At 47.0% G+C, this 24,485-nt stretch overlaps 1 protein-coding gene across 1 annotated transcript; it reads right to left on the reverse strand.

Moving 5' to 3' along the window:
- Positions 1-17,768: 17,768 nt before the first annotated feature.
- LOC144161022 (uncharacterized) lies at positions 17,769-22,069 on the reverse strand. Its single transcript, XM_077692087.1, has 3 exons — positions 22,015-22,069; positions 18,166-20,457; positions 17,769-17,773 (listed from the first exon to the last, which is right to left on the reverse strand). Exons 1-3 carry the CDS (start codon positions 22,067-22,069, stop codon positions 17,769-17,771), a joined length of 2,352 nt encoding a protein of 783 aa, XP_077548213.1.
- Between the last annotated feature and the right edge of the window lie 2,416 nt (positions 22,070-24,485).

Genomic DNA, 24,485 nt, shown 5'->3' on the forward strand with positions numbered 1-24,485 from the left:
AAGCATTGGCCCCAACACAAGCGCGAATGGGCGCAAGAACAAAGGAAAGGTGCTTGCGCCGCCGTTACCACGTCAATTTCAGTTCGCCGAGTAGTAGCGAGTTATCCTGGATGAATAGCAAATTGCCAGATTGGAATGCCGCCTTGAGCCAATATCACTTCTTCAGAGGGCTTTCAGGGAGCATTTCGACTGCGTTTGTCACTTCTAAATACGCGCACATGACGGTGGCCGACTTATGCGTGTGCCGGTTTGTAGGAGTGAGGTGGGGGGGGGGGCGCATGAGAAGCTTTAAGTTATACACCCGTAGTGATGGAATGCACGTCCGCTCTGCTGGTTGGAGGTTTAAACGCGGAAGACGAACGGCCCGATGTGGCCTATCCAGAGTCCTTAGTGGTAGGGTGGATTGGGTGGGCTTGTTACACAAACAGTAAGATGCTTACGACGAGGAAGGGTCACTGGCAGCTTCATGTTTGTCAACATTAACAAAGCTTGGATCCTTCAAGGGTTTATCCAGCTAATTAGCTAGGAAGTATGCTCCAACGCCAATGTGAAAAAAACGTGTTTTTTTTCGTTCACTCTGTTGACTGTGTTCAGCTTTACAAGTCATCCTTCTGCACAGAGTGGAATGGCACTAACTTTTTTAAAAAGTGCCCTACGCTGACGTCATGCCACCCAAAAGAAACACTTTCGCAAGTCACTTCAAAAGGAGTGGTTGCACTGACCTACAGCGAATTACACGTAATGAAACCTCACTTTGTGCTATGCACCGCTGACACACGCAACAGATACACAGAGGTTGCTTTGGATAGGCTACGCATAGGGCACAGACATGCAACGCTCTCATATCTGCTAACCGGATCTTCAAGACCCCAGTGCGGCAGGTGCGAGAGGCCCAATCTGTAGTTCACACACCTATTCAAAGCAAGGCACTCGACGACAGATGGCGCAAATATTTCCTGGTCACTACTATTCATACTCACACTTGACGGTTAACATAAAACACAAACGCTAACACGCAGAAAAGAATAAGCACATCTGACTGCAAAAGGTGGCCTGTTTCACATCACAGTCAAGCAGACGCCCGCACCCAAAATATCCAGCACTTCCGTGAGAACAACGGCAGCAATCGAACGACCGTTCTTTAGCGCTTTTGCTGAATTCTTTGGGGACATACATCCATTAAAATAATCAAAGAATCTGCAGCTTTAAGGTTTCTTCAGCCAAACCACAAATGTATAATTTTTAGGTGCCAAAAAGTAGCACCCTCCATTGTACCTGAAAATAAATACGACCAAAATCCCGCTTAAGGAATTCGCGCCACACGACACCAAAAATATAAAAGTAAGAAGAACATAAAAGGTCTGTAAAAAAAGAGTTTGGTAAGCGTGCCAATGCTTTCGTCTAAAACCACAATGACGGATTTAGGTGCCCCCATAATATTTTTTTGTCATAACCACGGTGGAATTCCAAGTTTCTGTTTACTCGCTTGGTATTGGTATTTATTCCACGGACAAATTTAAATCCTCAAATATTGTAGTGCCGCAGCGGCCGCTTTCTTGATGCCGGTGAAATGCAAAAACGCCCATGTGTGTGAGATTTCGGCGCAGGTTAAAGAACCCCAGATGGTCAAACTCATTCCGGAGCCCTCCACTACGGCACGTCTCATCAGCTGCGTTGCGTCGGTGCGTTAAACCCTACAATCAATCAATGAAATATTGTAGTAAGCTTCATATCTCTAAACAAGTCCATCTTTGTACTTCAGTGAACAATGCTTGCAACTAACCGTAGCATCTGTCTGTGGAACAGTTTTCAAGTGCGTAGTAGTAATTGAAAATGAGAACTTTCAGACTATATTTACGCTATCGTGTACTCCTTTCAGGTGCGCAAAGTTTTTTCCAAATTTTTCAAACCGTTCTTGTAAATTTATCTACAATATTTTAAAGGCTTGAGGGCATCTCTTTTTTGTGTTAGGCAGACAGCGCTAAAATGACCCAGACCTACGTATACACCAAGTTTAAAAAGTGTACTATACCAATTTTGTGCCAGTCACAAAGTCACCAAGAACTGAAGATTTTGTGTGAGCCAAATGATATTTTTTGTTTAAAAACAGATGGAAACAAAACCCTGGAGGGCACTGTACATTTCGCAGCAATATGGGAAGGGCGCCAGACGCGAAATATGAAGGCCTTTTTTAGTTACGTTGCCCGTAGCAAATAGCTTCCCATGGTTTTGCGTACTATGTGAAAAAAGTATATACTCATTATACCATGTGCCATACGACTTAGCGATTTGAGGCGGCGAAAACAGATCAAACAATGTAAACACGGTTATAAAACAACGCTCAATTTGTTAAAAGTATGATTTGCTAGTACGAGAATATTTATGTACTCGGATTATCATAAAAAAGTTTTTTTTTCAGTGTCAAATGGTAAAGTTGACCCTGAATTTGTTTATTTTGTGTTTCGCCTCGTATGAAACATTTTGTAAGCAGAGGAGCAATTTTAGGTAGCACAAGTCACTGCTACTTTTCCTGGGTTATAAAAATAGATACCGCGTCTTCTGTGTGGCGGAAATATGCTTGGTTTTATTAGGCAAACACTTGTTGGTGCGCAATGAATTCTCACTGAACAATTTGTTTAAAATCACTTATAGTATGAGAATTAAAATTATTTGCCTTGCTGTACCGCCATGAAAGTGCTTGTATGCTTATGTACATTTTTGCTCCCCAGAAAATTACAATACCACCATTTGCAACTGTACTCATTTATGTCTTGAGCACTACGGGCAGTAATGATCTTTTATGGAAATATTTTTGGGTCACAATTAGATATGAAAGAACATGTTTGTATGCAATATTCTCAGCTTTATCATACAATATATACGCGAGTTCTATACGGTTTTCTTTCAAACAAACCGAAGGCCGGAATGGATCTTTCCAACCGTCATTTGGAGGAATCATTTCGGCTATGTATGATCTTGACAAAAAATAAACCAAACCCAGCACTGACGATTTTAGATGGAGTGTTTCACAAGAGCCCCAAAGGCTACACTCAGTTTGGCCGTTACAAGTTGGCATGGCCTGAACGCGCCCACGTGGCAGTCAGAACCTGCATTATCACCTAGACATGTTGAGGTTGTGAGAGAGTATCTGAACACTAGATTAGCAGTTTCCTGCTCTATTGAGGCAACGCAGATGGTGGTGTTTGTTACCTTTATAAAAAACAGTAAATATTTAAACTAGCAATTAGGAAAACACACACACATCAGAGCAATATCAGCTTCCACAAATAAATAACAAAGTTTCCTCTTCATTCCTACTTACCAAACACCCTGTGTAGGAAATTTTAGTTCACTTTGAGGAATACTTTCTCCGCGTATAGCATTAGGCAATTTCTAGTTTTTTTACCTAAATAAACACCACAAATGCTCCTGTAGCCCCTTAACGGCAACAGTCTTTGTCGGAATAATTACATTATAAACTTCTGCTGTGTGTGTATGTCTGTATGGGCCTATTTCTCGCTCTAGTCAGCCTCCTGGCTAAAACGTAAACTGACACTTGAACGAGAGGTCTACGCAAAACTTTTGTGAACCACTATATCTTGAAATACAATTCTCATTTTATAACACTGTTGCCATAAGAACACATAAAGCATATTTGTGGCAGAACACCAAAAAATACGGTGTATTTCTAGGAAATTTTATTCAGAAACTATTGAGCTCTTGTTTTAGTGTTCGCAAAAACAAGATGCTTTGAACAAAATAATTTACCTAAAATACAAACTTGCGACTGCTAGCCACACATCCCGAGGGAACGTTCCCAATACAATGTTAACACAATACAACGTTTTAGTATATGCGTAGCAGTGACAATAGGGATGTTCAAACGACTTAAGGAAACACCCCTTGTCTTACTACTGGAACAGTGATACAGAGGAGAAAGGCCTTTAGAGGAGGGTGGGAAAGAAGCGTGAGACGTATTTGGCATTTGGGGCAAGGACATATCCCCTCTGAGAAACATTTTCAGCGATGTCAGCAGATACGCGGATGAGTATATTTGCAATGCCTTCTTCAATGGCAACTGCCGCCCCATTTTCAGACGAAATTGGCAGCTAAGTGGCGAGTGTAAGTGCTTTGTACGCAAAACTGCTTTTTTATTAAAAATTGGGGGATCTTGTACAATTTTGAAGAGGCGGAGTTTTTGATATTTTAAAGTAAAATACAGCAATAGTTAAACTAAAAATATAAACGTGAATGGAGTTTTTTAACAGTTTCTCTTCCAAGTGTGTAATTGAAAAAAGCTAATTTCGCACATGTCAGTAACGTAATAGGTTATATTCTTAGCCGTGCAATGAAATCCTTGATCATTTGTGCACATATGAAGACACCAATGTATAAGCAGAGCTCCCGCTAATGTACCTTAATATGGAACCTCTCTCTGAATATCACCTCCATGTATAACTTTCGAAACTAATAAACTGTTTTGATTGATTTATCTCAAGATCGGTCCCTTGACGGACATGTTGCCAGTTGAGTAGTTCTTTACCCAATTCGGCGAAACTATAGTAAATTTTCAATGATGTCTTGGGATAACACTCGCCTATTCTCAAATTTAGTGGATATTTGCGGTATCCGGAGCTCGATGGGCTCCTCATGTTCTAGAAAGCAAAGTTTTTAATTGTGACAAATCCCCCGCTACAATACAGAGTGCAGAATACTCTACACCACTTTGATCGGTGGTCAGGTGCTGCTCTTCAGAACATCACCCGTCAAAAATCTAGCTTCATGTGGTCATAACTTCACTGGCTACCATGGTAGGCTGTGCTAGAGTGTTGCCGTCACACTAGGTGAGGCCCCATGCTACAGAACTAAAGCTTGTGTCTGATGACGTGCTGAAAATTGTTCATTCCGGGAATGCATCGTTCCAAACCAAAAGGCCAAGAGTCCGAAAGAAAGAGCGCAGCATCCAGTTTTTTAGGTGAATGAATCAAGGTTCGCGCATCGTCAGAAACTGAAGGCGGAGGGGGAGGCTCGGTTGAATCGAAGTTGGAGTATAAGGCCGAATTGTGCCAGAGCATCCTCCTTATGCTTCTAAGCGCGAACAAAATAAAAAGAGTCGGAGGCCTGCGTATATCCAGTGGTAAGAGTGAGGTCTAATGATGCAGTCGACAATTTAGAGATAGGTATAGGAAGGAATCTATTCTCTCTTAGTAGGCAGCGGCTAGAAGTGGTTTGTAGGAGTCACTTAAGCCCTCCTTGGCCCCTGAAGGTTCATTACTTTCACGCGGTATTCACCGCAGGAGAGGTGGTAACGCTCGGTAACCTCGCTGAACGTACGCAATCCGCCTGTAGTTGACGGGCACACACATAAATATATATATATATATATATATATATATATATATATATATATATATATATATATATATATATATATATATATATATATATATATATATATATATACACAGAAATCAGTATACGGAGTCATAACAAGCCAATGAATGCAAACAAATATGTGGTAAGTTAATTATTTGCTTCAGACTGATGCAGATTTTTCAAGAAGCAAAGAAAAGCATACCTGACACCGGGTGGGCATGGTTTTCTCTACTGTATTTTTAGGCAGCCTTTAGATGCTAGTATACTCTCTAAATGCGTAGCATTGAAGGTGTAAAAAGCGCGCAAGGAGAGCGCCAACACTTCCGAGAGTGGTTTCTATGTATGTGTGTGTATATATATATATATATATATACATATGTATAAATATATATATATATATATATATATATATATATATATATATATATATATATACATATGTATAAATATATATATATATATATATATATATATATATATATATATATATATATATATATATGTATGTATATATATATGTAGCGAATCAGAATAGGAAATGAGGGGCTCGTTGAAAATAACACAGAAATAAGGGTTGGCAGTCGAGAAAACCTCGGAAAGCAAAGGGGAGGATGTGGTAGATCATTGAAACAGATTAAGAATTTGGAAAGAAAGAAAGAAAGTGAAGAAAAAATGCCCGCCAGGTGGGATCCGAACCCACGACCTCCAGAATACCGGTCTGGTGCGATAACCACTACGCTACCGGCGGGGCGATTTTCCCATTCACTTTCTGGGGTATTTATGTTAGGTATGTTTGTTTCCTGTGCTTGGGGGTGGTAGCCAGCGCCATTCGGACTAATCGGGGTGAAGGGGACCTTCTTTTTAACCCCCGGGTCGTGACTCGAGTGTCTACGACATGTCCAGAGTGGTCGACCAGCTTTGAACCCCCTTAAGCTCCCTTTGGCAACAAGACTGCCAGAACAGAGGCCCTCGCTATGCATGTAGCGAATCAGAATAGGAAATGAGGGGCTCGTTGAAAATAACACAGAAATAAGGGTTGGCAGTCGAGAAAACCTCGGAAATCAAAGGGGAGGATGTGGTAGATCATTGAAACAGATTAAGAATTTGGAAAGCAAGAAAGAAAGTGAAGAAAAAATGCCCGCCAGGTGGGATCCGAACCCACGACCTCCAGAATACCGGTCTGGTGCGATAACCACTACGCTACCGGCGGGGCGATTTTCCCATTCACTTTCTGGGGTATTTATGTTAGGTATGTTTGTTTCCTGTGCTTGGGGGTGGTAGCCAGCGCCATTCGGACTAATCGGGGTGAAGGGGACCTTCTTTTTAACCCCCGGGTCGTGACTCGAGTGTCTACGACATGTCCAGAGTGGTCGACCAGCTTTGAACCCCCTTAAGCTCCCTTTGGCAACAAGACTGCCAGAACAGAGGCCCTCGCTATGCATGTAGCGAATCAGAATAGGAAATGAGGGGCTCGTTGAAAATAACACAGAAATAAGGGTTGGCAGTCGAGAAAACCTCGGAAAGCAAAGGGGAGGATGTGGTAGATCATTGAAACAGATTAAGAATTTGGAAAGAAAGAAAGAAAGTGAAGAAAAAATGCCCGCCAGGTGGGATGCGAACCCACGACCTCCAGAATACCGGTCTGGTGCGATAACCACTACGCTACCCGCGGGGCGATTTTCCCATTCACTTTCTGGGGTATTTATGTTAGGTATGTTTGTTTCCTGTGCTTGGGGGTGGTTGCCAGCGCCATTCGGACTAATCGGGGTGAAGGGGACCTTCTTTTTAACCCCCGGGTCGTGACTCGAGTGTCTACGACATGTCCAGAGTGGTCGACCAGCTTTGAACCCCCTTAAGCTCCCTTTGGCAACAAGACTGCCAGAACAGAGGCCCTCGCTATGCATGTAGCGAATCAGAATAGGAAATGAGGGGCTCGTTGAAAATAACACAGAAATAAGGGTTGGCAGTCGAGAAAACCTCGGAAAGCAAAGGGGAGGATGTGGTAGATCATTGAAACAGATTAAGAATTTGGAAAGAAAGAAAGAAAGTGAAGAAAAAATGCCCGCCAGGTGGGATCCGAACCCACGACCTGGCTACCACCCCCAAGCACAGGAAACAAACATACCTAACATAAATACCCCAGAAAGTGAATGGGAAAATCGCCCCGCCGGTAGCGTAGTGGTTATCGCACCAGACCGGTATTCTGGAGGTCGTGGGTTCGGATCCCACCTGGCGGGCATTTTTTCTTCACTTTCTTTCTTTCTTTCCAAATTCTTAATCTGTTTCAATGATCTACCACATCCTCCCCTTTGCTTTCCGAGGTTTTCTCGACTGCCAACCCTTATTTCTGTGTTATTTTCAACGAGCCCCTCATTTCCTATTCTGATTCGCTACATGCATAGCGAGGGCCTCTGTTCTGGCAGTCTTGTTGCCAAAGGGACCTTAAGGGGGTTCAAAGCTGGTCGACCCCTCTGGACATGTCGTAGACACTCGAGTCACGACCCGGGGGTTAAAAAGAAGGTCCCCTTCACCCCGATTAGTCCGAATGGCGCTGGCTACCACCCCCAAGCACAGGAAACAAACATACCTAACATAAATACCCCAGAAAGTGAATGGGAAAATCGCCCCGCCGGTAGCGTAGTGGTTATCGCACCAGACCGGTATTCTGGAGGTCGTGGGTTCGGATCCCACCTGGCGGGCATTTTTTCTTCACTTTCTTTCTTTCTTTCCAAATTCTTAATCTGTATCAATGATCTACCACATCCTCCCCTTTGCTTTCCGAGGTTTTCTCGACTGCCAACCCTTATTTCTGTGATATTTATATATATATATATATATATATATATATATACAGATTGATAGATAGGGAAAGAGGGAGAGTAACGCTTCCCAAACCCAATACAGAATGCAGACAGTGGAGTCCAAGCCATGAAGCATTGGGTCACGCAATTCGGGGACGTGGCTACTGTGAACACCTAAGACTCGAGCGTTCGCAACGCCACGCCCTAGTTGGTAGTTGAAAAACAGGACCATTTAATAATATCTTGTTTGAATCGCCCAATACCTCCGAATGTTTTGAAACAGGCGGCAATTTCAGCAGCACTGATTCCATCCTACCTTACCAAATTCATCAAAAGTGCCTCGAACCCGGCACTTTCAAATCACTCGTTAGGATGCATATCATCTGAGGCGCCTAAATTCCTACGGGCCACTTTTCTTGAGGATACAGTCCGGGTCACTGTATCACACGGCCGCTGTACAGTGGCCGAGTGATACAGTGACTGTGGCCTAGTGATAGAACTCCTCGGCCACAGCTGTTGTTGCCGAGGAGTTCTATAAGGATCGGTACAGTAGCCGCGACATGCATGATAATGCAGGAGGAGAAAGTATTTCAGAGGTGATAAACATCCCATCAGTAATTACCGAAGAAACAAGGAAGGTTTGCAAAAAATAAAAGACTGTGAAGCACCTGGTGGGTATCAGAAAACAGCAGACCTCTTGAACGATGCTGGAGAAATTGTAATTGAAATACTGGTAAACCTGTATACGCATTGCCTAATGACCGCAAGTGTACAGGAATCTTAGAAGAACATGAACATCATTCTAATCCATAAGAAAGGTGACATGAAGAACTTGGAAAATTACAGGCCGTTCAGCTCACTCTGAGTAGTCTACAAGGTTCTTTGCAAGGTAATCACTAACAGAATTTCTGAAACGTTAGATTTCTGTCAACCCAAAGAACAAGCTGTGTTCCGTAAAGGTTATTCCACAATAGACCATATTCACACGATCAATCAGGTGATAGAGAAGTGCGCTGAGTATACTGAACCCCTATATATAGAATTCATAGAATATGAGACCGCATTTCACTCGGTCGAAACCCTAGCAGTCTTTCAGGTATTACGGAACCAGGGTGTAGATGAGCATTATATAAGAATACTAGAGGATATCTCTAATGGGTAAACAGCTACCATCATCCTCCATTAGGAAAGCGGTAAAATACCTATAAGGAAGGGCGTCAGACAAGAATACACAATCGTTTTAATGTTATTCACAGCATGTTTGCCCGTATTCAGAACGTTTGATTGGGAACAGATGGGAGTAAAGGGTAATGGAGAATACCTGAGTAACCTCACATTTGCTGATGACGTTGCCTTGCTAAGCAACTACGGGGACGAATTGCAAAGCAGGCTTTCCGCACTGGACAAAGAGAGTAAAACCGTAGGACTGAAAATAATATGCAGAAAACGAAAGTAATGACCAGTAACCCGGGGACAGCACAGCAGCTTAGCCTAGGGGGGAGATAGTGAATTTGGTAAGCGAATATATCTACTTAGGCCAAGTTGCGACCCCGGATCCCAACCATGAGGCAGAGATAATTAGATGGATTAAAATGGGGTGGAGTGCATACAGCAGACCGTCTCAGATAATCAATAGCAGCCTATCATTGTCCTTTAAGAAGAAAGTGTATGACAGCTGCGTCTTACCGGTACTCACCTACGGGGCAGAAACTTGAAGGCACTATAGGAGGGTTCAACTTAAATTGAGGATGACTCAGCGGGCAATGGAGTGGAAAATGACAGGTGTAACATTAAAGGACGAGAAGAGAGCGGAGTGGGTCAGGGAACAAACGCGTGTTCAGGATATACTGGTAGAAATTAAGAAGACGAAATGGACGTGGGCAAGGCATGTTGCGCAGACAAGAGAACCGTTGGTCAGTAAGGGTAACAAAGGGGATCCTTAGGGAAGGCAAGCGTTGCAGGGGACGGCACAAAGTTAGATGGGCAGATGAGACCCAGACATTTGCAGGGATAAATTGGTAGCAGCTGGCACAGGACTGGGGTAGTTGGAGAATATTGGGACAGGCCTTTGCCCTGCAGTGGGCGTAGATAGGCTGTTGATGATGGTGATGATGCTGACAGTCTGAGGAATTCAAATAAAATGAACGCCAGATCACTCTAGCTACCGGGGGCACGAGGAAGTGTACCAGAACCCTCTACGCACTCTCGTACTATCACTATCGCATTTTCGCATCCTACCCCGTCTGACTGGTAGAGGTTGGTCACCTACGGTATGTCGAAAACCTCCATAGGCTGGGAAGGGCGACATCCTCTGCAGCACACACTAGATGGTCCAGATGGCAGGCAGTTGCGTGGTGCCTTCACCAAACAAAAAGTCTTCCCAACAGAGTGTAGTACTACGGCTGCTTTCAGGCGATAAGCTGTGGTGTATGAAAACATGCGAAAGTTGCACTTCCGCCGACGAATGTGCTTGGCTTGCGCAACAAAGAAAACACAAATCCCCCTAAAATTGATTTTATTTTTTATTATTGGCTTAGAATTTTCATACACCTATTTTTGTATTTATTTACTTTTTATTTATATATTTATTTACTTATTTATTTATTTAATTTATTTATTTTTGTTTCTTATCTTTTATTGGTTTTTAACAAGACCGTGAGTAACAGGAAAAAGCACCAGTCTCCTCCAGGGGGTATGCGTTTGCATAAAGTGGAGGCTGACCTAGCGAGTGGAATCAATCCCTCAGTGAGTCTATGTCGGCCGTAGCGACAGAGCCGCAGCCTAATCGACAGTGCTTTGGCGCGAGACGTGCGCAAGAACTTCAGACCTCCTTTTAACTCGGAAACGGCCATACCTCCGTGGTACCTCTTGCCAGCCCTGCCAATAAGCCTCATTATATTTTCGCAGAGGTCCTATTCTACACGTGATCCCCATCATGGAACTAGGAAGCAAAAGAGTGCTCACGCCCCTGCATCAAGAAATCGACCACAAAATGACGTCCCCACCGCAGGCACCCACAGTGTGCTCCGGGTGTCTTCGCCAACGCGATCTAGGCTTTTTCAATGCCAACGACGACGCCAATGGCGAGGATTCGCTGCCTCCCTATGAACGAGTGAGCGCCTACAATCGATGGGATGATGGAATGAAGGTGAGCAACGTCCAGTTCTTCCTAACGGAAGACAGAGCTCGCCAACACGTGGCTTTATAAACACCCACCACACAAGAGCCCCTTCCAGTTCAACTTCACAAACCCCCCGTACAACAATATTCCCGCTGGCGCAAGAGAAATCCCAAATCCCCGAAACGGTAAAGGAAATGATGGTGTTGTTAACAAAAATCACGCAACGGTTAGATAAATTAGAAGGGCAGGGGCATGCAGTCACTGCTCGTCACTCTCGCCGTGAGCTCAAGCATTACAGCAGGCCATCAGCCCTGACAGACGACGCCGCATACTCTCACGATGGCCCTTTCCAAGAATAGGCGCACTTCTCAGAAGGAATAATAGCTTACTATATGGCAATGGAACTGTAGGCGCTACAAGAACAAATCAAGCTCCCTAGCTCAGTACATTGCCACCACTGAGGATTCACCAGATATCAGATAACTCCCCTGCGAAACTTTCCGGCTTCGTTACCTATGAAGATGGACCTACGAGCTCTCTTTCCACGCTAATGCGCAAACGATAGGAATATTCACTGAAATCGTACCGAGTAAGGTTTAAGTGGCAGAGAGCTTATACGTGTTAAACATTTATTGTCGCCCCAGAGGCCAAGAAAGTAATTTTTATCATGTCAGCAAACAAGCAAAGCGCATTGCATCCCTTCATCCACTTGTTATCAATTGGAGATTTTAACGCTGCACACCCCTTATGGGGCGACAACTAGACCAACAAAAGAGGGACAACCTTGCACTCCCTCCTCAAAGAAAAAAAACTTGATTCTGCTATCTGACCCGCATGGTCCCACGCGTTTGGGCAATAGTGTCTCTAAAGACACGTCCCTGGATCTCACGATGACCACAGGGAACGTCAAGGCTATGTGGTCTCACACGGGGGAAACCCTGGGAAGTGACCACTTCGTCCTTGCCACCACAATACATGAAAATATATACGCTGCCCCGCTAGTTATAGCCATGTTAACAGACTGGACGAAATTTCGCAAGCAAAGCGAGCAAGCCAGACTTGGCGGTACAGCCACCCAGCCACTCACACTAAAGGAATGGTCCATCCAAATTGGCGAAAACATGAATCGCGTTACAAACAATATTCAGCTTACCACGACGTCCCCCTGTGTAGATCCACACCTTCTCCACTTATGGGAAGCAAGAAGAAGCCTAATCAAACGTTGGAAACGCCAGCGCCTCAATCGTCGCCTGAAAAAAAGGATAGCTCTGCTGACGGAGGAAGGAGCCAGCTATACGGCTCACCTAAGTAAAGAAAGTTGGTTGTCCCTTTGTGACAGCCTACAAGGCACACTAACTTCATCAAAGACCTGGAGACTGCTACGATCTCTAATCGACCCTTCTAAAGCAAGACAGAATCGAACCACATCATGCGAAAGGTGATTCACACCCACCAAGAGGATTCCGCTAACCTCCTGAAGTGTCTCCAGGATAAATACCTCCCGGTCTATCCCGAAACACCACTATATTTACAGGGCAGCCCAATGTTAAACTGGGTGAGGTCATTTACATCCAGGAAGTCAATACAGCCCTTCAGATCATCAGGCGCCACACGGCTCGAGGAGGGGACGGCATAACAAATAGGCTGCTGGCTAACTTAGATAACGAGTTTAATATTGAGCTCACGGGCCATCTCAACATGGTGTGGAAGTCAGGTCGACTCCTTGAAGAATGGAAGATGGCAGAAGTACGCCTTATTCCAAAGCCTGGAAGACCACCGAGCACAGAAAATCTTCGCCCCATCTCCCTAACCTCGTGTTTCGGGAAGCCATTGGAACACATGATCCACAAAAGGCTACAAAACTATCTCGAACAGCACAACAGGTTTCCTCATACCTTGTGTGAATTCTAGAATATTCTTCTTTAACTCAAGCAAGAAGTCGTGCTTAAAGCCTCCCGGGACCACCCGAAAGCCATACTAGCCCTAAATTTAAAAGGTGCATTCGATAATGTTAGCCCCACAGTCATACTCAAACAGCTAAACGGCCTAAACTGCGGGCAACGTACCTACACCGACGTTCGAGACTTCCTCGAAGGCCAAAAAGCTATTCTGAAGGTGGGTGACCTGAAATCAGATCCCGTTTCCCTCGGCAACAAGGACACACCCCGGGGTGCCGTGCTGTCCCCCTTGCTATTTAACATAGCCCTGATTGGTCTCCCTCCGCTCCTGGCTGTCGTACCAGGCACACGCCATGGATTATATGCGGACGATATTACCATATAGTCCATGAATGGATCAGTAGAGGACATGGAGAACAATCTACAGCAGGCGGTCGACATCGTCATTCAATATGCACGGCCGGATGGTTTACAATGCTTGCCGCAGAATTAGGAGCTGCTGATTGTCCCAGGAAAGAAGAAACTCTCCCCTGGGTCGCCAACCATCTCCCTGCACATGGACGGCCATGTAATTGTTCCGACTCCACAGGTCAGAACTTTAGGCATGCTTTTCCAAGCGGATCGCTCGAACTCCCAACTGCTCAATAGACTTAAGAACACCACAGAGCAAGTATCGCACATGATCCGCAGGATTAGTACCCAGACGACGGGTATGCGAGAGGACGATGTACTCAGGCTGGTTCAAGCCTTCGTCGTGTCTAGGGTCACTTACTCCGTCCCCTACGTTATACTCTCCAAGACCGAAAAGGACAAGGTGGAAGCCCTGATACGCAAGGCGTATAAACTAGCATTAGGACTACCTGTTACCACCTCAACGCACAAACCAATGCGGTTGGGAGTCCACAATCCCTTGATGAATTATTCGAAGCCCAGAATTTAAGCTACCACTGAGCTCTACCACTACCGGTAGAGCCATTCTGTCGCAACTACACATGCGCTCTTCTTTGCAACACCCGCAGGCGGATGCAACTCAGCTTCCCGATGAGGTTGGCAGGTTCATTGATGTGGTCCCACTACCACGCAACATGCATCCGACACATCAAGAGGCTTATAGGGAAGCCTGAGCGAAATCTATCCTTAATCAATGCGGCCGAAACTCTGCTACAGTCTGTACAGACGCCGCTTCATATCCCGGGCGAAAAGGTATGACCGCTGTGGTTTTACTACCGAAAACACCGTTACATGCGAATCAATCCCCACCATCTACTCTCTGCAGGCGGAGGAAGCGGCCATCTCCCTAGCGATTGCGCAAACTTCAGTAGAAATATTAATCACAGACAGCCAACAAGCCTGTAGAATCTTCTCCAGCAGTTGCATATCCAGACCTGCCTGAAAAATTGCACTCGAGCATTAGCGCATTCCCGTGCGTGCACAGCGAGACGACGAGGGTTACACCAACTACATTGAGGACGTCGTGAACCTCTGCAAGCGGGTGGATGCTGCAATGCCTGAGTCCGACAAGATCAGGCACATTCTCAAGAGCATCGATCATTATGCATTTGTGATGCTGCTAGGAAACAACCCAAAGATTGTTGACGACGCCCTCAATCGGTGACTCAGCTACGCCGAGCTCCACAAACAGCATGTTGTTACTCATCAACACGCACTGCCCAATGAAGACGTTTAACGAGGGTCACTGTCGTCAGTGGCCATACCTTCTGACCTTTCTCCTCTTTTGCCGCACATTGTAGTGTTCGCGCGTGCAGAAGCGGCCCGAAAGCCTGTCTTTCCGCTGCCTTGGACTGTGCGGTGAGTGATTCAAGGCCATGTCGCGAGGCTCTTCCCTCAGCCTGCCAAACGCCACATGGCCTGTATTCATGCTCAACCCTAATTTATTGTCCCCAGTGTCACCGCGCTTTTCAACTACCACCGCCGCGGCTCTCCCACCACCAGTACCATCGCCCCAAACGGTACCAATATCAGCACCCCTCGCTTCACCAGTGGCGGTGACTTACGCTGCAGTCGTACGACAACGGGAGCTGTGCACTGATATGCCTTCCAGTCATTACAGTGCAACGCACCCCAGCGGCCGACACTGTATCCTCGACCGGCACCTCAACACCTCAACCCTTGGTGCACACCAGACAAGCGCCCCGTCTGTTACGCAGGCTGAATGCCTGGCCACGTGGCGCGGATGTGCATTCGGAGGCCCCCACTTGCTAGTGATGTCCACCCTGTATCGGTAAACGAATCTCAGCGCTATTTCGCCCCTGGGTATTCACGACCGACACCGAGCTACTGCACTAGTGATCGACCACCATTTTTCAGACGTCGTCCTGCTCACCTCCACGCCGCTCTGTGTCGCCCATGCGTCCCCCACAAAATCCGTCCGCCGAGGGAAACAGACGGCTGCAGTTCCCGAGGCGAGAACTGCCGATACGTCAAAATACCGAAGTCCTCTTATCTCACCCGCCAACGTTATAGGTGTGACTGTGGAAGGTGTCGCTGCACTCGCGCAGGTTGATAAGGGTGCCGCAGTGTGAGTGTTAAGATAACGTATCTGCCGCTCGTTGCGTAAAGTAACAACACCTCTCGCTGGACTTACTCTTCGGACTGGAGGTGCACAAGCCGTTAAGCCGCAAGCCATGTACACCACTCGTGTCCTCATAGAAGCCATCACGTACGTTATGGAGTTCATTGTGCACCCGTCATGTTCTCAGGATATCATTCTTGGGTAGGGCTTTCTCTCCTATCATCACGCCATAACTGATTGCGCGCGTGCGCAAGGTGAACTTCTATCGTTGTGAGAGCCGCCGCAGGACGAAATGTTGATCAAGTTGCTGGTTGCCTAAGATACCGATGCTCCCCCGAGATGCTCCGTGCTTGTGCCTGTTTCTTGCAATGTCGCCTTCGACAGAACAGTTTTTGCACACCATGTAGATATTTTCCTGCAAGTTGCTCCCCTTGCCTTTCGCCGTCCTTGATGTTTGATGTAGTTCAAGCCTAATAGCGATCTGCCACGCATCCTCTTTCCCGGCAACACTGTTTCAAGATGAGTTTTTAGGGTTAGCGGAAGCTGCTGATTCCTCGCACGTAAAGGCCATTGCTCAGGAACCGTCATCCTTCCCTGTGATGGCACTTAGTCTCGACTGTACAGCAAGTCTAGACGTGTTCCGACAGTATATCAACAAAGCCCTCACCTAGGCTCAGAGTGACCAGCTCATTAGACACTTACAACGTTTTGGCGGATCGTTCAATTGCCAGCAGGGCACCTTGGGAAGCTGTTACGTTTTGGCTGAGCTGGGGCCAGGTCGACGCAGAAAGTCGACGCCAGATGCCGAAGACGTCACATTTATTGCGGCTCACTTGCCGACAGAAGAAAGAAAAAGAACTCAGCGGTGGAGCTCGCGTTTGCTTTTAAGCCCCGCCGTCGCGAGGGAGAGTGGGAAACAGCACAAGCATAGCGCACGGTCACGCGAGAACGCCGATCAATTCTGGCCGGCGTTTCCGGTTTCTCACACGTGCGCTCGACTGCAGACGCTCTGGAACTACTGGTCTTTCTTCGACGCTGACGGAACGCACACACACGAACACACCTGCGCTCTTCCACCACAGCTATTGGCCAGTATGGCTGGTTCTAACAGGACCGTTTCAGTGCATACGCTTGGCCATATTGAATGTACGCTTGCGCTGCAACGCAACAGCTCCTCCAGCCGAAAGAATGCATTGGGGGGGAGGCTGGGGAGCTCCTCTCCAAAAGTTCGCCAGATGAGCCGAAAGGAGGCAGCAACGCATCACTCGTGACTTACGCCTCTTCGGTTCAAAGTTCTTCGGAAGTGCCACCCGAGGAGCACCGCTGACGACTTGTAGCACGAAGCTTGAAAGTGGTTGTTTTCGGAATTGCAGGCGACCTTCTGGCGTCTGACTACTTTTCACTTGATGAGACGTTAACCCTTGTAGGTAGAGCTGAGAACTGCTGGCGTCGTACGATTTCTGTAGATGTGATCAAGGCAGGATCCTGGACTTAGGCAAGAAAGCAAGCCCCCGGAAGCGATAAAAACAACCATCGAGCGCGGCCAGGCCAGACAATTATGCGCCGAGTGTCCAAGCACCCTTCCAAGGAAAACAAAACTGGCGATAAATAAGGACCTGCCCTGTGCAAATTCAGGGGAATGAATTGAGAATCATTTTGCTGCTGCATCATTGCGGTATTACGCCAAGGAAGAGAAAGCCCTGATCAAATCATCTGCGTTTGCGTGCAGAAATCCTTTGTTTTTTTTAAACCGGAAATGCATATGGCTGCAAGATGAGGCTCAAATGCGCAAGCTGCCATTTTTTTACATCAGTGGAAGCCACAATGACGGGGCGATGATCGGTAACAAAAACAAATTCGGAACTCGACAAATAACATGAAAGCTTCTCCACAGCCCATACCAGGCATGCGCACTCTTAGTCGATGGCACTGTAGGTCTGCTCTCGAGCAGATAATTTTCGGCTCAGGTAGAGCATTTGGTGTTCGTGTCCATGTTCGTCTTACAGGCTTTGAACAACGCCTAACCTTTTTCGCCCGCGTCACACTGCACAAGAAAAGGCGTCCAGTTGTGCGGGCTTGCTAGGACCCCCTCACTTATTAGCGCAGTCTTGAGAGAAGCAGAAGCAGCCTCTTTCTCTGCGTCCCATTTTACACGATTACGCACGTCTTTCGTTAAGGCGTCTGTAGGTGGGCTGGCACTCATCGAGAAACCTTTGAAATGGTGCTGATATAACCCACTGTTGGGACTTCCTCGCTGCTTGCAGACGACACTGATCATCATCATTCATGCTGCATTTCACGAGCTGTCGCATGCTCGCGTGGCTGCGCCGGCTCGCGCTCTCCTTCTTCTGTTTTCCATTAAAGCCTCATCGGATCACGACGTGTCGCTCCCCTTCCTAAGCATCGCGCCGCAGCTGGAGGACCCAGAGGTCCAACACATGTTGCTGGCCCATTTTCGAATGTTCATGGAAGCTTCACGGAAAATCTCCAATATTTCCCTATGCATGTGGATCGCGTTTTCAGTGGTATCGGCTCCAATCAGGAGGTCGTCCATGTACATCGAGTCTTGTAGGAGTCGAGCTGTCACTGGGAGCCGGTTCTCTACGGAGCGAAAATGGTGCTTCAATGTAGCTGCCAGTAGGAAAGGACTCGAAGTGGCTCCAAAGGGCACCCGAGTCATTCTCCAGACGTCTAGTTCTGGTAGTGGCTGACCTGCTTTCGGTGATGTCCTGAACCACAAGAAGCGAAGCGCATCTCTGTCTGATTCCCGGAGGCCAATCTGGAGGAACGCCTTTTCAATGTCGGCAATCATGGCAACTTTGTACCGTCGGAAACGGAGTAATAGCCTTGCTACGTCGGGAATTAGACTCGGGCCGGATTCTAGGTTCTCGTTCAACGACTTCGCACCCGATTCGTTAGACGACGCGTCGAACACGATGCGCACTTTTGTTGTAGTTCGGTCCTCACGTATTACAGCTCGATGCGGCATGTAATATAGTCTTTCTGAAGACTGCCCTTTTGTTGGTGGTACTCTTTCTGCAGATCCCTCCTTGAGGTATTCTCGAATAGTCGAGTCGTATCTTTCTAGGAGCTCAGGGTCTCTGTTGAGCTTGTTCATCAAACTGTGCAGACGCTTGTTTGCAACAGCGTAATTATCACACAGATCGACCCTCTCCTTCCATGGTAACGCGACTTCGTATCGCTGGCCTTTCTTCGAGATGGTGTCTTCGAAATTCGTCAGCACTGAATCATTGCTCATCGCTCGTTCTTCTTCGGCCTTCATTCCGATACTTTCAAGGTCCCAGAACCGAGTCAAAAGTTTTGAGATCTCTTGATCTTCAACAGATGTTCGAAGAACAACAACGTTGGCACACTGAATGATGTCGGCTGCAGCAGGCAGTGGACCTTGAACAGTCCATCCTAGTTTGGTCTCTACGGCCTTCAACTTTCCATGCACAGGCCTCACTGCACCGGTCACTATCTCCCAATAATAATCTGACCCAATGAGGACCGCAATCTGTTTATCCTCCGCTCCTTGTACCGAAAGAGCATTCGTATCGATGTGCATAATATTCATCTCCCTTACAACTCTTTCTTCTGGTACAGGGATGCTTTCGCTGCAAATCGTGTCCACTTCCAGGGCTTCGATGCTGACTGGACGTTTGTTGTCTGCAGCGAAAAGGATAACTCGCACCTTCTTCATCGTTTTCCGTGTGTGTTGACCTCCAAACACGCCAACGGTAAGCGTCTCCTCTTCAAGCGGTTCGCAACCCAGTCTCTGAGCAGCATTCGCAGTAATAAAGCTTCGCTGACTTCCTCCATCGAAGAGAACTCGGTAGCGCCCGGATGTTGTCGTGCCTGCTATTTTCGCTGTGAGAGTCTGCAGCAGCACGACTGAGCCCGCTTGCTTTGAGACCAAGTTGACAGGGGTCGAAGTAACGTTGCCATCGTCGTTCTTAGTGCTGTCTGAGGCACACACGGACGTTACATGCCTCTTCGAGCACTTGCCACATTTAGGCTGGCTTCTGCACTGTTTAACCATGTGGCCCTTCTTGATGCAATGGAAACATCTTCCGGCTTTGGCGAGCATCTGCTTTTTGCGTGATAGGCTCAGTTCCTTGGAATCGCAGGCATCGGCAGAGTGCTTTCCAGAGTGGCAAAAAAAGCACCGCTGCGGGTCGGTCGCTGAGCCTTGCAGCGCAGAGGTTGTAGAGAGGTCACGCGGATGGTTGGCTTTACGTCCATCTTCTGGGGTGCGATGAATTTTCTGTGCGGTGTTTTCAGCAACGGCTTCTCGACACATCAGCTGATGTTGGAAGAATTCCAAGAGCAATTGAAGCTCCTGGTCGGGCTGGCCCGTTTGACCGGTCGAGTCGCCGAGTTCGTTTAACGAAGCATCAACTGTGGAACGTGACGTCTTTAGCCCCTCATGGAACCACAGGACCATGTCTGTCGGTAGAACCCTTAGCAGGATTTCCCGAAGCATGGTGCAGTATGTCGTGGAGCTCGTGCCAAGTGCCTTGAGGCTGCGAATGTGCACCTGGACCCGATCGTAAAGTTGCCTCAGTTGTCGGACGTCGGATGACGATGACACCGGCTTCAAGTCCAGGAGGCCTCGCAGATGATCTTGCACGATGATGCGGTCATCTCCGAAGCGCTGTTTCAGGATCTCGATGGCGTCCTTGTAACAGCCATCGGTAGCTTGCAGTCCGGCTATGGCTGATGCAGCTGCTCCAGTCACGAGGCTGCTCAAGTAGTTAAACTTGTCAGCCGTGCTGAGCTCGTCGTTGTTGTGGACGGCTGCCGAAAACTGTGTCCAGAATCGCTGCCACCTTCTTCAGCGAATGTCTGTAAAGCAGACCGAGTCAAAAGGACACGAGCGCCAAAACAAGGAACGAGCCAGAAGACGCCATTCCGAGCCAAAAGTGAGGCATCAAGCGAAAATTGTGGCGCTGCAGACACGGAACAAAACAGAAGAACAAAACAGAACAAAAACAGAAGCGCCAAGACGTCCGCGGAGGAAAGCACAGAGAAAAGGCAGCAAAAGCACGCCTTCCCCGAAGGTCCGACACCTGCAAGAGAAGTTTTCCGTTTGCAGCAACTTTCCCTTGTTTAAGTTTAGAAAACTTTCCTGCTCCTACCTTCATGCATCGACTCTGGCTTCCAAAACACTGTGGACAAATTGCAAGAAGCGACAGGTTAGGCAGTGGAAACACCGATCGCGGAGGAAGCGCTCTCTTGACGGCGGACGACTGATGCACGGGAATCTCAAATCCAGCCAAGAAAAAGACACTTATGGAAGGACAGAGTCATTCTACTCGGCGAAAAACGTCATAGAAAACTGTGGACCTTGACGCAGCGATTAGAAGAGTCGATCGATCGACGGGACGAAGTATCAGGACTTGCTCTCTACGCTTGCCCAGCAGCACTTCAGTCCTGCATGCCGTACTCCACCCTTCGGAAGCCATGGACCTAGCGTCATCTGTCGGCGGGGGAGACTGTTGGGACTTCCTCGCTGCTTGCAGACGACACTGATCATCATCATTCATGCTGCTTTTCACGAGCTGTCGCATGCTCGCGTGGCTGCGCCGGCTCGCGCTCTCCTTCTTCTGTTTTCCATTAAAGCCTCATCGGATCACGACGTGTCGCTCCCCTTCCTGAGCATCGCGCCGCAGCTGGAGGACCCAGAGGTCCAACACCCACATTCTGCTTTCGTTCCTGTGCAGAAAATTCTCGTACCGGCAGAATTTTTATATCCCGTCGGCTGCGTTGTCCTTGGCCTAATCTGTGTCCCAGGTAGTCGACTTCGAGGCGACCCAACATGCATTTTTGAGCCTTCACTCTAGGCCCAGCCTTCTTCAGCCCCTCGAACACATCGCGCAAGGGATTGATGTGCTCTGCCCAAGAGTTATAAAATACTGCGATATCATCCAGATAGAGAAATGCGAACGCTTCCGCCCCTGTTAGTATATGGTGCATTAGCCTTGAAAAAGCAAATGATCCACCTTTCTGCCCGAAAGGGGGAACCAGAGGACGAATGTGTCGAAACGCGTCGAGAAAGCAGCTAATTTACAGGCTCGTTCACTTAGTGGAACTTGCCAGTACCCACGCACTAAGTCGATCGTTGGAATGTACCTTACCATGCTTACTCTTTCAAGGCAGTCCTCCACGTGTGGTACGGGGTACACTTTTTCACTGTCACTTCGTTAAGCTTACGGTAATCGATGCAATGGCGCGCTTCTTTACCGTTAGCTTCCACAATTATCATTGGTGACACGCACTCACCTTCACCCGGTTTGGCTATCTTCAGCGTCAACATCTGGTCGGAAGCATCACTCATTAGTTTTTCTTGCATTAGTGAACACCTGTACCCTCTACATCTTGTGCTGCCTTGAGATGTTTGCTCTAAGTCAAGTGTCATAAGAGTGGTGCCACCGGGCACCTTCGATAACAACTGTGAGTGTTCTGTTATCAAACTGTGAGATGTGTAATCTGGCTTTCGCTATGAACTGCTCGTTCCACTGTCAGATCGACAATTTGGTCTACCTAATGGGAAGTTGGGTCACGAGGGATTTGCGGAAGTTTCGCTGCCTCTTCCCCATGTTTGTTTAACACTAGACTTAGGACATGCGCTCGCTCAACATATGGCTTCATTAGGTTACAATGCTAGATGTGCACTTCCTTCCTACTACCGGGCATTTTGACAACGTAGTTCGTGTCTGACAGCGTTCGCTGTACAGTCGCGGGGCCTTGCCACTGCTCTTCCCAATTGTTCGCTTTCAAAGTGCGTAGCAAAGCACTTTCTGCCCCACGTGAAACTGGCGGTGGTGGCTGTTCTTACCGTAGCGCGTTTCGCTTTCGCCTGTGCCTCGAGCATGTTAGCTTCCACAAGAAGCTGTGTGTCGTACAAGTGCTGCAATAAGTAACAAAGGTACTCGTCTACCGTCGGATCACTGTCCGCCTGCTCCCATGTCTCACGAATCAGCTTAAGTGAAGAATGCCCCCCATACACGAGCTCTTCTGGGCTGAAACCGGTTTATTCATGTGCCACTGACCCCAAATCAAACAGCTTTGCTGGCAATGCAGTGTATCATTCTTTCTTTTGTTCGTAACACAAGGCCCTTAATATGCGCTTCATTACGGATGGGACCTTCTCTGCACCGTTGCTTTGAGGATCGTGAGCAGAGCTGTGGTGAATTTGGATACCACACTTCTTCAGAAACGTAGTTGACAGCTCGCTCGTGAAGATGCTACCAAGATCGGATTGGATATCTCTTGAAAATCCGATGTGAGCGAAAATTGATAGCGCTGTAGATGACTGCCCAGAAAATAAGATAGAGGAACGTATGGAGGAGGACGAGGTAGATAAAAGAATTGCCATCCTAGAAAACAGCTTAACCTCAATAAAAAAGACCTTCCATGAACAAAAGAACGAATTACAATTCAACATGACCGCCATGCAGCTAGCATAAAAGCTCTCGAAAAACACTTGCACACGCTCATAAGTAACGTCGTGCAAAACATGAGCACCTCCACAGGGCTCTTCCCCCAAACAGGAATTCAAATGGGACTTCAACATGGATCCGCAACTCAATAATAAATCCAGCTCAGTTAGAATCTGGCAGTGGAAGTGTAGTGATTTTGCAAAGAAAAGGTGCAATCTCCAGTTACTCGTTCAATCAGTCAAAATTCCGAAAGATGTCATAGCCCTACAAGAAACGGGTAAAGCAGTCAAACTGCCCGACTGTAAAGCCTTCATAGAGATAGAGATCACACAACAGCAGTACTTGTTCAATGTAATATCACGGCCAGCAGGACTCAATTCAACAATGTAGAAATATCTCACGATTTTATAACGATTCTGCCCACTAAAAGCGGAGGAGCAAAGCTATTCGTTCTAAACGTGTACAGTGATCCCAAAGCGCAACACCATCAATTCAACCTTCTCTTCTCGTTTGCCAGACGAGATGCAGGTTCCCACACTTTGGTGGTGCTAGGAGACTTGAATGCCCCACATACAGCATGGAGATACTCCAAATGCACGAAAAAAGGCAACGACCTCTGAAATCAGGCGCAAATTCACCACTTCACAATAGAAACAAAACCAAACACCCCAACCAGGATAGGTCACAGCGTACAGAAAAACTCCACCCCAGACCTTACTTTCACCCTACACGCAAACAGGTAAGGTACAAAACCACGGATGAATCTTTTGAAGCGAGCATTTTATAGTACAGATAGACATTGAGCTCACTTACGCCATCAAGAAAACTCATCAACAACACCTCAGTGATTGGCACGAGTTCAGAAATGTCAGAGAATCACGGCAGGTTGCACAAAACCCTCCAAACCCCCCAGACCTCCACAACTTTGTCAAACCACTGGTTAAGGACGTGAAATCAGTCAGTCATGCAACGGACCCAGAAATTTTCGCGGAAACAGTGGGCACGCAACTTCAACACCTTAGGGAAGCATTCAAAAGCGTTCAAAAAAGTTGGAGGAAAAAACAAACACAATAGAAAACTACACCAAAAAATTGCTGATTTAGAATCCGCCATCCAAAAACACGCTCTTCAACTCTCACAGAGCCAATGGGACGAAATTTGCGACCGAATGCAAGGGAACCTGGGGATGAAACGTGCCTGGCAACTGCTCAAACACCTGTTGGACCCCAGTAATTCGAAAACAGACTAGGCTCATCGACTCACCCACATAATGCAAATCTTCACTGGCTCCGACACAGACGTTATTAGTCG

This window comes from Haemaphysalis longicornis, unplaced genomic scaffold (genome assembly GCF_048455015.1).
Source record: "Haemaphysalis longicornis isolate Haplotype H1 unplaced genomic scaffold, Haemaphysalis longicornis Haplotype H1 scaffold_11, whole genome shotgun sequence".
Lineage (NCBI taxonomy): Eukaryota > Metazoa > Arthropoda > Arachnida > Ixodida > Ixodidae > Haemaphysalis > Haemaphysalis longicornis.